The 15687-nt window shown below is 34.9% G+C and overlaps 1 protein-coding gene across 2 annotated transcripts; it reads left to right on the top strand.

Annotated features, from left to right (window-relative positions):
- The first annotated feature begins 1567 nt into the window (after positions 1-1567).
- On the top strand, positions 1568-15020 carry LOC113402841 (multiple inositol polyphosphate phosphatase 1-like). Of its 2 annotated transcripts, none has more exons than XM_026643169.2 (10): positions 1568-1704; positions 2598-2770; positions 9799-9944; positions 11224-11400; positions 11879-11998; positions 12074-12172; positions 12266-12394; positions 12875-13025; positions 13194-13392; positions 13475-15020. In XM_026643169.2, exons 2-10 carry the CDS (start codon positions 2608-2610, stop codon positions 13710-13712), a joined length of 1422 nt encoding a protein of 473 aa, XP_026498954.2. In that variant the 5' UTR covers positions 1568-1704; positions 2598-2607; the 3' UTR covers positions 13713-15020. The 2 variants fall into 2 exon arrangements, with proteins under 2 accessions (XP_026498954.2, XP_064071900.1); XM_064215830.1 differs by having other exon boundaries at positions 1599-1712; positions 2607-2770.
- Positions 15021-15687: the final 667 nt, after the last annotated feature.

Raw genomic sequence — 15687 nt, 5'->3', positions numbered from 1 at the left:
CTTGAATCCCTGAAGAGCACACTCGAATCTTTACCAGAAACAGAATAAAATAATCTAAAATTATTTTGGATAAATATCTACTGAAAAAAACTTTCATAATTCTGAAGTGGTGACAGTGAGTAGCAAACTGTACTCATTGCAGGGCCCAGTGATGCCAGTCTCTCTCTTTCTGTTTTAGAGATGTTACTTGATACCTACCGCTCTCACGATAATTACATTATATAGGTAAGGGTAAAGTAATAAAATACATAAATATTACAGTAGTGATGCGTAGCGCGATTGTTGACTTTTGTAAATAACTGTTTCGTTGGTTTCGCGGCTAATTTATTATAAGGCTGCAGATATTATGCAGGTACCGTAATTCTAGAGTTAATAATATTTGAATATATGAGAAGTCATCGGATCCATGGTGCAAGCTTAACAAAAACAATGGCGGTGTTAAGTTACAGAATTACAGATACATATTTATATTGTCTCGCTGAAGTCAGCGGCTAAGTGTTGGTGTACATTAACAGCTTAGTCTATTAATTACATCATTAGTCATTATTTTCCTCAAGGGATGTGATGTCATCTAATGCGTGACTATTGAAACACCCACGTCGTGTTACGAAGGTTTATTTATGTTCCGCGCTGGCTAAGAGAGAAGCAGGCGGCCAATGAAACGCTACATCTTGCTTCGTCATCCTCATCATCATCATCATCATCATATTTTGTTTACCTTCGCTCATTCACTGAAGGTGAGCGCAGTATTTTATAACACTGCCTTGACTGATTTTACCGCTGGGCCGTCCGTTTTACCATTGACCGTTACTATGATTATGTTGGTTGAGTTTTCTGCTACCGTACGGGTACCGTGGCGCTAAGTGCTGATGCTGATTATGGTGATGATGCTCTGGGATACTATGCTGGCAACTACATGGCTCTTCAGCTTATGACATAATGTACGCAAAGTTATATATTATTTTTCGATACAACGAAATTTAATAAATGTAAATTGGTAATATTTGCATAACTCGTCGTCAACATCATAACAGGGTCATATTATTTCCATCGTCAGCAGGGGAACTTCTTCAGTTAAACTTTCGTAAAACTATAATAAAAACAGGTTGAAATTTACAATAGCAAGTTAAAATGACTTTAATTATCATTTATATTATAGAAGTGTATGTTGGTATTTTAATTTACATATATAACTCACATTAACTGTTTAATTTGACAAAAATAATTAAAATTAAAAAAAATGAGAAATATTGTATTGGTGTGCAATAACATAAAAACGAGTAGCAAAGTGTAATAATTTACATAACACATATGTAAATGTAAAATATTCCATTCGCGATGTCATCTCAGCGGTGTCTTATTAAAGATTTTAATTTCTGTAACGTCAATACCATAAGTATATCAAAAAGTTCTAATAGTTAAGAATGTCAGTACCTAACGTCTGACAGGCCTTTGGTTGCAATCGCTGGTACCGTAATAATGTGTATTCATTCATTATTATGTCAGCGTGGATTCATTTTTTGTTAACGTTCGAATTTGTAGTACAAGAGACACGACCACATGTACGTACAAAGCCTGTTTCATTTTCTTTGAGGCCAGCTAAGCCCAGTCCGTTCTCTATATCGCAGTGGGGACGCCGTGTTTCCCGCTATTTTATAGCCACAGATTATTAAATCTATTGCACATTATATTCCCGCGAAAAAGGTATTTGTGTTGTTGTTTTTTTTATGTGAAGTGTCCGAATACTGTTTTTTAATTTACGTTAAGTTTATTTTGTGAAATATAACAACTATTTATGGTAGTATTTGTGACGCATTTGATTTTGCTCGAGAAAAATCGCTCGTTTCGTTCACGGTAGTAGTAGTTATTAATTAGTTTTTATTCAAGATTTATTATGGTATACATGATTATATTATGCTAGTAAACAATAATAGATTAATTAGTAAAAAGTAAATATTTCCAATTTTGAACAATTTTAAAATATTTTTTCTCGCAATGATAGACAATGTATATTATAAGAATTAAAAACTGTTTATTTGGACTGTTTGTCAGACTGATTTATTTTTACGAGCTTACTTGTTACTCTTAAATTTTAATAAAATTTAATGATTATAAACAAAGATAGCTGTTTTATACATTCGAAGTTTTAATATTGGGTAGCTTGTAATAACACATTATAAAATTCGATAATTACACAACTATCAGTTTACCTTGTTATGTATCTAGTGCCCCCGCAGAGATAAACAAACTTCATTAAAAAGTAATACTTTCTACCTAATAATGCACACAAAGATTAAACTTACGTTACGTACGAGTACGTACACAGAGGCATGTGTATGTGTAGATGCATGTGTATAATGTATTATTATACGGTAATATATCAAACTCTATGATCTGATCTGATAAAAAGTGCCAAATTCAAAAACAACAAAGTACATCCGTTTTAAAAAATACCACCGGCCAACTCTATCTTTGTTTAAATATTAAAGCACTTTTAACAAAATACGAGCAGTTATGTCTGCACTATTATGAACCTACCATCCATCACCGTGGTGCTTTTCTCGCAGCCCGTCTACAGCCACATAACTTATTTACAGCTAACTAAGGATGCGCCTAATATTACTGGGCGCTCTGGCGATCGCCACTCTGGCCTGTTGTCAAGAGACTTGCCACTCATCTGACGAGGATCCCTACTTGCTCTTCGGGACTAAAACTGCGTATACATTCGCGAACCAGGGCATCCCATTCAACAGAGCACACGATGTACCCGGTAAGTTTATATTTCATATATCGCTTATTACTAACCTGCCAAAAAATATTACTAAAAACATATTGAAAATTATACTTGAATGACCACAACATAATAAACAGGAACATTATTACAAGATAATCTGGAACATTTATATCACTTCATGCGATATGGCATTACTATATAAAACGAACTTCCTAATTTACATAAAACACGAAACGAACCGAACATTTTGCAGAGTAATGTGTCATTGTAAGGTAAGGTACTTACTTAACTTATACTTATTTGTGTGGCACCTGGTATGCGCACTTCAAATAAGTACATGCATTTATAAAGTTGCTTGTTAAATATAAATTACCTTGTATATTTTTTTCTTATAAAAACAATACAAACAAATCGTAAGTTAATTTCTAGCTATATTAAAGAATATTCGGCAAATATTTGTCGTATTCAAAAAGTCGGCCATCGGCGGCTCGGATGTCGATTTGATTTAATACTTACCTTCTGAAATAGCCAGTAATATTTTGAACAATAAAGCAATGATTGCTTGCAAATATTATATTTGAACTAAATAATTTGCACCCACACGTATATATTATTCTATGGCGTCAACCTAACACACACAGCGTTGTAATGTTAGATTGGGATATTTTTTTCAAAAATATACAATTGGAAGGCAGCCGAGATAATGGGCACGGGAGTCCTACAGGTAGTAAAATGGGCGCCGATGTAAATGCAGCTATTGATGATAGCGCCATAAATTTAACTATAATATTAATTACTCCTCGAGCGTCCATGCTCCACTAACACCGGGATATAAAAAGTTATGTCCCTTGAGCCTGTACTACTGACTCACTTCAAAACGAAACGAGGTCTAGAGTAACCGATGATCCCACAGGTGGAGCTCGCACAAGATTGACCTTTGATCAGGAACAGGATATCACCGTTGATGTTATCACTACCTTACTAAATTTATTAATTCTGTTATCTTTACTTTTGGACAACATCCAAATAGTTCAACGAGGCAGCTAGATAACGAGGTGACGGAAATGCAAGTTTACGAGCCCCATAGCCTAGCCATGATGAAAATAACTGAAGGACGTTGAATCACACGTTGCTATTTACAATAGCCGTTTGTCCGTTTTGCTTCATTATGACCGGACGTTTGCTCGTACATTTTAATTTGACAGTAATCACATGTGTTCAGATTTTGTTGATGATTTTTATTGCCACTTTTTTATTTATGGCCTTTATACAGCCTTATTCAGCCTAAATAAGCAATGTATTGACGCATTTGTTACAGCTTATTTAAAAAAATAAGAATAGTCAAAACCTTTATCAATGGCATTTCCGTCTACAATTCCGTCCGCGAGGTATCATCTGACCTTGAACGAGCTAGGCATGGTGTTTACATTTATGTTATAGGTATTATTTACCCACATCGTGCTTAAGAAGGAAGTAACATAATAAACATTGCCGTATAAAGTGAAATTATACCGCAATGAAAACACATTTTAACATTACATAACGTCCATAAGGCCGAGGTTAAAATATTTTTGAAGACCGTGATGAGCATAGCATTATCGATGCAGGGTTAACGACACAATATACAAACACGTTTAACTATACTCAGTTGCATGCTCGCATTTCCGCACGGATGCCATTATATAAATTTTTACTTATTTCATTTGAATTAAGCAGTGTACATCCGTACTGCACTGAAACATAAACTTACCAATGTCACATTTTTTTTAATTCAGACGAGAACAAACCATTGTATTAAAGTAGTTAAACTCCTCCTCTCCTCTTTAAATGGAATTTAAGAGCTGATTGCATCAACAAGCCTCCTTATAATGGCTTTTCACTGCCGAGAATTAATTGAGCATAAGAAAAACTCAGTGGCACTTTACGGATTTAAGCCCGCGTCTCTAAGTAATCCGGAAGTACTAAAGTTATTTATCGAGGAATTATTTACATGAGCAGTGAAATTTGTAAGCAGAGCTGTTCCAGTCGGGCTCTTCTCGGTAAATAATTAACTTAATCTGGATTAATTGATAATAGATAGAACATTCCTCCCTGTGTACACTGTGTACATAACTATTTACTGGAAATAAATATTGATTGATATTCTTAAAAGAATCGAATAACAAAAAGGCATAATTTTATAAATAGATATGATTTTAGAGTAACAAACCTTTAAAGCATGCCTACTTTATTATTTGGCCGTCCTCTCTAATCTATCGATAAGTACTTAGGAGTTCGTCCTCCGTTATGGAGGATGCGTCAGCGAAATCAGTTTAATTACATAAGGAACGTAATAACCAATGTCAGTGTTGAGTTCCGAGACTCGCAGTAATTAATAATTAACACCTAAACATTCTGTACACCATTCGTTCTAATGCCTCGACTCTACTAGTTTATTTTTACATGATTCATATAATACGCTCAGTAGTTGACCTTTTGCTTGAACGAATCTTTGTTTAATGTTAATTTAATTAGTTCAGTTATTTATAACCTTCCGAAAAAAAACTACACGCGCTGACGCAGGTCGACGCTATTATAATGTGGACGAAATTACATTACAAGGAGAGTTAGGTAAACGAGTATGATTTTAATTTCGGTTTTGGTATTAAGCGTCTACTGCCCCACCCGCGCCCGCGGCGTTACTCTGCCCGTGGCAGCTTCCCTCGGTTTATCTTGCTAATTTTTTTCGTTTCATTCCTACAATTCAAATTATTTTAAAATTCACTTTCATTCATCATCAGCACATGATTACGATAACTTTCTTATAAAACCACCCGATAACTCTAAGAAGTCGAGTTAAGAGTCACCTACGTTCAACATTTTTCAATATAGGTAATTATCATATTATCATAGAATGCGTATGCAGAGGGGCCAGGCGTCCGAGGTTGCGTCGCAGTTGGCGGGTGAGAAATTTTCAATTAATAATATTATTTGCATTACACTATGCTTCAAAATAATATGATCCTTTTTTATATCTTTACTTTCTCATAAATTACTGCCTCGGTGGTCTAGTGAATAGGTCAGGATGACTAATGACTTTTTAGTTGACTGCACACCTTGGGAATGAAATGATCGCCTCCAGGCTGTTTCAAATAACTAAAATATAATAATTATTGTACATGCAAAATGAAAAAAAAAAAAAAAATATCCCGCTGAGTTTCTTTCGCCGGTTCTTCTCAGGTCCGAGGTGCTAAATTCCGAACCGGTGGTAGATTTTTGACAATCAATAAGCAAGTGTAAACACTTCTATATTGAATAAAGATTTTTGATTTGATTTGATTTGATTTGATTTGCTGCAAATCGCGAGGTTCAGTGTTCGAATGCCGGCTTGGGCTAGTGAGTTACTGTACTGTCAGTGCCAATACGTCTAAGGGAATCAAAGGCTGCCTATGCGCAAACCCGACTGAACGCTGTCTCCTGAGCAATTAGCTAATTAGTCCTTGTCATTGGCCGCCGTGGCTGAATTCGGCCACGGTCAGTTCCTAAGCACATTCCGAACATAAGCGACGTGGAACGGGAATACGCCACGCGACGCATATAAAAGTTCAACATGGGAATACTACTTACAGCAGTTGTATTGACGAATAATTCTCCACGAGATACCCACATTAGAGATACTCCGTAAGCTTTATTTATTCGTTATGAACATCGTAAAACGCGATGCGGAGATTAATTATTATAAAGTGAATAAATTCAATAGGTATGTGACGCACGCGGATAACGTTTGCACGCGAGAGTGCATTAGGTTGCTGCGTATTATCTCAGCATTTTATATTGCATAAAAAGTTTAATCGTCTCTTGATTGTATTCCCACAGCGAAACCTCAAGATACAGTTCAGATAACGTTAACTGTGCTTAACCTCAGACCAGCACCTTCAATAGAAGTGCCATTCGAGAGGATCGATACAATGGGCACCCATACTTAGTATTTAATAATAGATTACTAGCTAGTCTCCCCACTTCGCACGGATTTCTATCTTTACCGTCGTTCCATCTTCTACTTAATATATTTTTATAATGACTTATTGATATACAACGCTCGTTTTGAGCCGGAGGATTCGACCAGATGATATTTTACAAAGGAATTCCTTACGGCACGCCCCGTAAGGAATTGTTCGTGTAAGACAGGAATTTTAAATAGTCATCTCCTAAAGGGGTAGTTTTGGACATGAAAGTTAGTACGGAGGTATTTAATTTTTGAAGAAAAAACATGAAAATCGGTGTTTCAGCTTTTTTTTATAAGTAAAGGAAGACGTCGCAGTGTTCTCCTATGGTATACGGCTGGTTAACCTCAACAAGTACTTTGGTTTTTATTAGTATTTGTTTATGTTATTTATATCGGTATGTAATTTTATTACTAAATAAAACTAAACAATTTGGGAATCTAAATATTATCGTAGTATATTATACAACATTCACCTGAGTGACGCCTGTAATGTAAATATGCACTATTCGTCAATAGCTATTAGAAGAAGATATTCTCCCTCGAAGTAAAACCTATTATAACGATTGCAGTTGCATATCGATCAGTTTGGTCGATCCATCCGGAAAAAGCAAACAACAAATGTCATCTCAACATACTAATTGTGTGCATTTATTCAGCGACCGCCTCGATGTAACCGGTTTAATAAAAGTGTTAACAGTGTTATTGTTTTGCTAAATGCGGGGAACGTCAGTGCCAGCGTCATTGAAATTATTTTTATTCAGATTTTCTTACATGAATATTACGGCGTTTTATAATGTTATATAATAAGGACACATATCATATTTTAATACGTTTTTGGTGTCAAAATATATAGAAGCAGTATTTTATTCGGAAGGGTGTCACCCACAATCAAACAGAAGATATTAATATTGATACAGGTCAAGTACGAAGAGTCAACGATGGCGGGAGGTGGTGCCGAAATCTTCTCGATCATTGTATCCACTGGGCTATCTGACTTTTTCCTGTACTGCACCTGATAATATTCACTTTAAGGCAACCTTACAATTTGCACATCCGGAATTTAGACTAAGAAACATTTCACAATTCCTTATTCCTTTGTATAAATTGGTATAAATTAGAAAAATATATACATATATCATTGCTTTACATAACGTCGCAAAACGTAATATTGAATGTAACGGATGACGCGTCATGTACGAGTACTTTATAGCTCTGATATTTGCAATACTGGCTGATTAAATCTTATATTCCTTTTTAGTACAGGCGAGCAACGCAGAATGCGGTCTCGGCTCTTGTTGACCAACCGTGATGAAACATATTGATATACATAAGTACCTATATAGTACGAAATATAGCTGATGCGAATCTTTTCAGCAAATAATTCATAGATTACTTTCATCGAAATATCTTTACTTTTCTAATATAGGTATTCTAGAAAAAATCGCGATCGGGTGTCAAAGTCAATCCAGCGCATTTGTTACGTCAGTGGCGGCCACGTGTTTTACGAAAAGTACCATTAGACGGCTGTTTAGGTTCTAAATACCCTGACACGGAGTCAATGTACATCGCAAATTACTGAATTTGTTAACAAAAGCTACTATATTTGTGCTTCAATAAAATTAGCACATCAATAGATAACGAGTGAAAGAATACCTATTTACATGTGAATGTCTGGGCGTGTGGTCAATTGCTGTTCCGTTATTCAAACAGAACATGCTCTCAGCGATAGGTCGGAGCACTTTAAATAATACACTTGTAATTATTATAAATCTACATACATTCAGAAGAAGAAAGAAAGAAAAAAGTTATTGTATAAAAGATAAAAACCAGAAATCACATCTAAGTTTTTAATGCTAAATTTACAACGAGAGCTCTAGCAGCATCCTCTAGCGTGAGGGTGAGGGTGAGGGTTAGAGCAATACTTACAATACTTCTAAATTATACTATTCGATCTACAGATAAACACAAATATTTATATTGTTTTATTTATCTTCAAACTTTTAAACGAAATCATCAACATCCTGTCCAGGGTCTGTCCATCAACTGTCGCAATATCAATTTTGAATAGAGAAAAAGTAAAATCAAGTTTTACGGGTTTAATTTATTGAGAAAAGAATGACGTTTCGGAAAGATTAAGCCGAACTGAGAATTGCAATAATATTAATTATTGACTTTTAATAACAAACTAGAGTTTGTTACATTGGGTGTAATGTTTTGTTAATTTGAAACAAAAATCTGTAAGGAATATGGATGGCTGAGTCGGTGAATCTAAATCTAAAACTAAGTTGAGATAATTATTCGTAAATGATATTCACATCAAATAGTAACTTTCTGTTTAATCCTTTTCAGTGTGCACGTTTTCAGCTGAAAACTGTTGAACATTGTGCACGACCTAGATTACTCGAGCGCACATGAGCGGCTTCCCTATTCTGCGATGGAATAGGCTTCGCTTCTAATCCTATATTCACACACTGTGCGGTGTGTGCGTTCATCTCGGTGGCTAATCTATGGACGAGGTCTATTTCATAATACCTTTTTATCACTGCAGTCTACATTTAACTAACAAAGTTTTGTTGAAACGTACGTTCCATTTATTATAAAATAATTATACCATTAATCGGTTGAATTATGCCATACTCTTGTAATATCCCAAATCAGGTATGGTAATATTCACAATGTAATTGTGATATATATATTTTTCTAATCAGCTGTAAATCAAGTTCTAAGTTCTGACCCCATTAGTCAGCGGAATGCCCCACTAATGCAATTAACGTCAAGCACCATGACCTTTATTATAAGAATGATATAATAGTAGTCTTCTATGCGAGTTCGTTACTGTGGTCAATAGACTAAATATTGATAATTATGTTGAATGGTTTAGTCATCAATCATTTATTGTTTTTAAAACAACCAGTTTTCATCGCCACTCATTTCACGTCTATACATGATTACATTTAGAAAGATAAATGTAAGTTCTAGCGTGTTGTAATAAAGAGTGTGGTGATGGTCTGAGTGGTATGGTAAGTGTATTGGCAGTTAAATATATATATATAGCTTTAAACATGGTTCTCTTTTACAGGTTGTCAGCCCATCGCGATTTGGTTGCTGATCCGGCACGGCTCCCACAACCCGGAGGCGGATGAAATCGCCGACCTTCAGAAACTTAGCGATTTAAAAAACAACATCATCGCTAATTATAGAAAAGGAAACTTTAGAGATACAAACGTACGTACGTGTATACAATTAGGAAAAGAGTATTTGGAAATATTTTATACAAAAACAAAACGACAAATGTAATTAATATGTAAAATGGAATCAGGAAATAGAGTATCTGCAGACGCAGTTGCGCTCTCCTTTTCCAACTTTAACTTTCGTAGTCCTACGAATGACAATCCGACACGACCGGAAAGATATTAATCGTAAGAAAAGAGGGCGTTTTTATTTTTTAAAAAATCTCAGCGCTCTTTGGCGTTCGCGCATTTTAGAGTTTCCTTTTGTTGTTATTTATTTATATCTCAAAAAACGCTTATACTGCTTCAGCTGCAAAATTTAAAACAATTGTGAAGGAAAACTTCTATGTAAATGAGTAAGTTAACGGATAGCACACCTCAGGAATATATGATCGCCTCCTGGCTATTTTTTTCAGTTCTTGTCAGGCTATTGTATTTGTTTCGAACTAGTGGTCGTGTTAACTTTGTCTACGAATAAGCAAGAGTAATCATTCTACAGGAAATTAATGAAAGTGAATTAGAGTAACACTATCGGTAAAATTTTAACGTACGCGTCTTCTTAGTTCTTGCAACTCTTGTTAAAACCAGTTGATAACAAGTTCCCTTGCTACCTCTCCATCTTATACTAGTTTGGTTATTCACGATGTCTCCGATAGTGATTACGTAAGCCATGCGAGTGCTACATTATAACATTGAAATATGCAAGTTATGTGTGCCGGTAATGACTTAGTTCGCATTACGTGCGTATCAGCGTTGTAATGAAATCAGCTATCGAAATTGTCGTAATGTTAACAACACTACGTGACCAACTTGATGTTGTTTTGATCATTATAAACTCATTTGTCTAGCATTTTTTATTGCTTATATTTTTATAAATATTGATGGAGAACGCTTTCATAGGTAGGTAGAAAAAAAATCCCGAGGATTATGAGTTTCTGATGGTAGGGCAAGGCTCGGCGATATCTCAAGGCGTTATCTTTAGAGGGTTAATTAGTGAGCCGCTCATAACAAATCCTCAATATCTACTTATTTAAAACTATATGTTCGTATATACTACATAAAATTTGGATCCAAGCTTCGTAAAGTTATTTTAAATATATGAATATTGTGAGAATAAGAATATCATGTTCAGGAATAAGCATATAAAAGCACTTATAATGCAAGAACTATAAAAGCACACAGTAATATACCATATGTAGAGTGTTTTCTTATATTCTACAAGATAAAGTTTGAAAAATGAAGAGCGGGCTTTTAACATCTTAATCTGTTCTTAGATTCGCATGTGCCCGTCCGACGTTAACCTGCTCGAGAGGTGGGAATGGAATCCTCGTCAGAACATCACCTTCGCCGGGGACCTCACCAGCGACGGCTACATTTCAACACAGCAACTGGCCCAGGCTTGGAAACAAAAGTTCCCGGGACTGTTAACCGATAACCTCCATGATTACGTAGTAAGTGAAGCTTAAACCATTAAATTTACGTTGATTTCTAAATCCTGAAAAAGGCTATTTTGCATCACATTTACGGTTTAATAAATATAACTTTTAGAAAATATGCAAATATAAGAAAAGTTACATGTAATATTATGTAACTAACAAATGAACTCTAACAAAACTCTGGTTTTTACGGAAATATCTATTAGTAACAGCACATTGGAAAGATTCCTACTCAATTTGAAAGTATTTGTTTTAGATAATAATATTTATATTTTTATTTACTTAAATCAGTTAATTTTTATTAATACCATTTCTCTAGTTAGAATATTGGGCTTTAAACTTTAAGGACCTCGTAAACACTTTGGCTAAAAGTGTTAAGAGCACGTTGATGTAAATACTATGCATGACCGTATAGTTTATTTGTGCTGACTCAATTAACTAAATAAATACATTATTTCCTAGTATGAATGTTTTATCAATTCTTGAACTTCAGTTCAGATACGTGAACGATCAACGGTCGAGCACAACGTTCCGTGCTTTCACTGAAGGATTATTCAGAGCCCGAGAAGACACGTATGACATTACAAAGGAAAATGACGAGAAACTGCTTCGCGTAAGTTATTGTTGGTTAATTAATTTCTATAAAGTTTTTTGAAAATCCTTTCTTATAATTATTATCATGTTCCAGCCGGAAAAATTTTGCTCTTCATGGATTAATAACGTTGAAGAAAATAACGATACTTTGACACAATTACGAACTTTTGAGTCCAAACAAGAATACAAAGAGGTAAGTCACATTAATACTAACAGCATTTTGAATAATGTTTACACATGTAGCCCGAAACCTTTTTATGTAAATATAAAATCCGGTAAATTTCAGATGATAAGCAACATCTCGTTACGTTTGGGCTTCAATTACGATATCCAGAAAGAAATAATGAAGCAAATGTATCAAATGTGTAGGTACAATAAGGCGTGGGATGTATCGCAGATCTCACCTTGGTGTGCCGTGAGTATGAAGAGATGAACCTTGTCAATAAAAAGTTCCGATAGTACTTTATCGCATATTAGAACTCCTTGTATTGCTGTGTTACCGTTCAGGGATGAACTATGCACCTACAGAGAAACAGCTTAGATTGTATGGGTGACAGTCCTTTTTTGTTTTCTTTTTATTTTAATATTATCGGCCGACGGGCACATAGACCACCTGAGGGTATGTGGTCACAGCCGCCTATAGACATTGACACTGCCAGAAATAGAATATGTTATCATTATTAAAATCACCAATGAGCCGACAATCAAGGTAACTAAGATGTTATCCTGTTCGTGCCGATAATAATGCTGCCTCACTCGACATTCGAACAGGCCCACGTCATTATGAAGTCGTGATATTCCGACAGGCTTGCACAATACCTACCCATCATTCCATGTGCTTGCCGGTACGTAAAATGCTTACATCAGAATGTTTAAACATTCTCATTTCTCGAAGGCATTCTCCAAAGACGACCTCAAACGGCTAGAATACGCAGAAGACTTGGAAACCTACTACAAATACGGCTACGGAACTCCGATGAATCAGCAACTCGGATGTACCGGCATCAAGGACATGATGGACTTCTTCAAAATACACGTGGAGCGAGGTAACACGTCCTTTATACTTTAATGTCTCCGAAATAAATTGGATTACGAACGAACCTACTAGTTTCGGTATCTATCAGACTCACATCTACACGGCGTCCACTAGTAGTAGTAGCGAATGGCATGACAGTAACGAAAGCACTAAAAGCGCCTCCCGCCCGCGCCCGCAGTCGCGCCGCAGCAGCCGCGCGCGCGCGTGCAGCTGGCGGAGGCGCCGCAGCTGCTGCTCGCGCTGGCGGCCACGGGCGCGCGCCGCGACGCCGCGCCGCTCACGGGCGACAACTACCACTCGGCCGTGGCGCAGGCGCGCAAGTGGACCGCCTCCAGCATGGCGCCCTTCAACGCCAACTTCGCCGCCGTCCTGTACAAGTACTTATCGCGCACGTACGCTCGATATGCGTCATTACAGTACGTCGCAAACGACTATTCATACAGAAATGTTCGATTTCAGATGCACACCGGACAGCAATTTACAAATCAACGACCAGTATCAGGTGCTGTTCATGGAAAACGAGAGACCGTTAAATTTGGAGGACTGCAGAGTCGGTCTCTGCAATTACACCTTTGTCAAAAACCGTTTCGGTCTCATCGCTGATAACTGTAATCTGGACTTCTGCAACTCGGCAACTAAAGCGAGCAGTATTATTGGATTAAGCTTAATCTTGGTATTCATTACTAAATTACTTTAAAAAATAGTAATATTTAGCTATGAGGTTAATTTCGAGTACCTTATATATCACCAATTCCATGTAAAATAAAAATAGTTACAAAGATAAAAAATAAGATGAATATATTTTAGCACCGAAAGTGGAATTTTAAATAAAAATATATAAAAGCCACAAGAAAATTAACCGTTTATTTACAATTTGAATCAAAATCAAAGCAAATAGAGACTATACAAGTGCAATACATTTAAATTACTACAAAACCAAATACAGCCAACTTTGATAATTAAATAAGGTAAGGAATAACAAAATGGCTTACGTCACATGTAATAACGACCAACACGGTTTATCAAGAGACGTCCGAACCCTACGAGCGCTGACGTGCCAGTGTCCTGATACTTCTAAGTACTCGCGTGATATATCCGATCCCAGGGTCGCTTATAGTATTGTATGGAGACTCCATTTAATATATTATCAATATAAATACAATAATTGTTGTTCCCGCTAGATTTTAAATGTAATAGATATATTATGCTATGTTTTGCAGTATGTGTATGACCTTATACCATTAAATACAACCGTAAAATAAGTGCAATGTTATCATATGACACTTCTAGTGGTATGGATGTTTATTTCATAATACTGGTTGGTATGTTTTATTTATGATTTTACATTAAATTAAATCATAAAAAAACTATTGTCATTTACAAAAACGAGAAATAATTAAGAACCTTAAATTATACCATGTGGAACTCTCATAAAGATAACGATTAATAAAATGTTATTTGGCTTTTTTTATTAAATTAAATCTACAAAAATATAATTTCAATGTTTAAAGTTAAGATAAATAATTATGTTATAGCTTGCATAAAGCTTGAATTTCCCATATTGTATATTTTTATGTAATTAATTTAAATAGTCATTAGTATATTATAAATTAAAATAAAGTTGTTAGTTTTTTTAAATATAATTTCTATATTTAAGTAATAAAGCTTTTTTATTGTGATTAATATCATTTCAATGTTATCATATATTTTGTATGTTTATTTTACTTAATTGTAATAAGTAAAAGTTTTAATTTTACCAGCAAAGTAAAATAATATATAATTTCAGAAATTTATTAACTGTTATTGTAAAATAATGTATCAATATTTTTTTTTAGTTTTGTAAACGACGCGTATTGACAAAGTTCCACAGAGCACAAAGGTTGCCAATTGTCTTTACATAGCTTTACACAATTTTATGCTTTAAATGTCAGAGCACTGAATAAAATAAATATTGTAGTTGTTATATAAGCACCAAATCGTGTTTGAATAAATTGATTTAAAGCTTTTTTATTTTTTATTTGACATCAAAATCCTCATCATATCAAAATCTAAATATTATTTATTAAAGTTCATGCAATCACTTTTGAATCGTCGTTTGAGTATTGAATTGAATGTAAGTTCGAAACTCAGTTTTTCTCTTTTCCACCATTCCAAGTGCAGAGTATATCAATAAACTACAAAAGTACAAGGTTATATGTATCATACCTAGGAATAAAAAAAAAATACTAAGTCCACGCTTTTTTTTCATTTAAAACTAAATTATTTTTTGTAAACCAACTTTTTGTGACTGATAAAATATTGTTTACATCGTCGTAATTAGCTTTTTTCTGTCAGAGAAGACTTTATTCCAGTAATAGACATCTGTTGAATTATTTGATTCAAGTAAGAAGCAATAAGATCAAGAACTTTACTATTAAAACTTTAATATTTTTTATTTTTTTATGACCAAAGTGTTTTGTGTTGTACAGAATCAAACGCTTTAAATAAATTAAAGAACACGGTAATAGCGAATAGCGATCCATGACTATGTTGCCAATGTCAAGCTTTGAAAACACAGAAAAACTACAAATGGTATGTAATTAAAATGTGAAACATTATTTCTTTGTCGAAATTCCGGAAAAATGGTAATCTGTTGGACCAAGGTCCGGGTAGTACGGTGGATGTCGCAGACA

This window comes from Vanessa tameamea, chromosome 9, assembly GCF_037043105.1.
Source record: "Vanessa tameamea isolate UH-Manoa-2023 chromosome 9, ilVanTame1 primary haplotype, whole genome shotgun sequence".
Lineage (NCBI taxonomy): Eukaryota > Metazoa > Arthropoda > Insecta > Lepidoptera > Nymphalidae > Vanessa > Vanessa tameamea.
The sequence above is the reverse complement of the archived record's forward strand: the minus strand, read 5'-3'. Positions and strand labels throughout refer to the sequence as shown.

Bases quoted from the DNA above. Each gene is read 5' to 3' on its own strand.
- LOC113402841 (XM_026643169.2), top strand. From the start codon at position 2,608: ATGCGCCTAATATTACTGGGCGCTCTGGCGATCGCCACTCTGGCCTGT. The intron at 11,401-11,878 runs GTAAGTGAAGCT...CTTGAACTTCAG, and splicing joins ATAACCTCCATGATTACGTA to TTCAGATACGTGAACGATCA. The intron at 12,173-12,265 runs GTAAGTCACATT...GGTAAATTTCAG, and splicing joins CCAAACAAGAATACAAAGAG to ATGATAAGCAACATCTCGTT.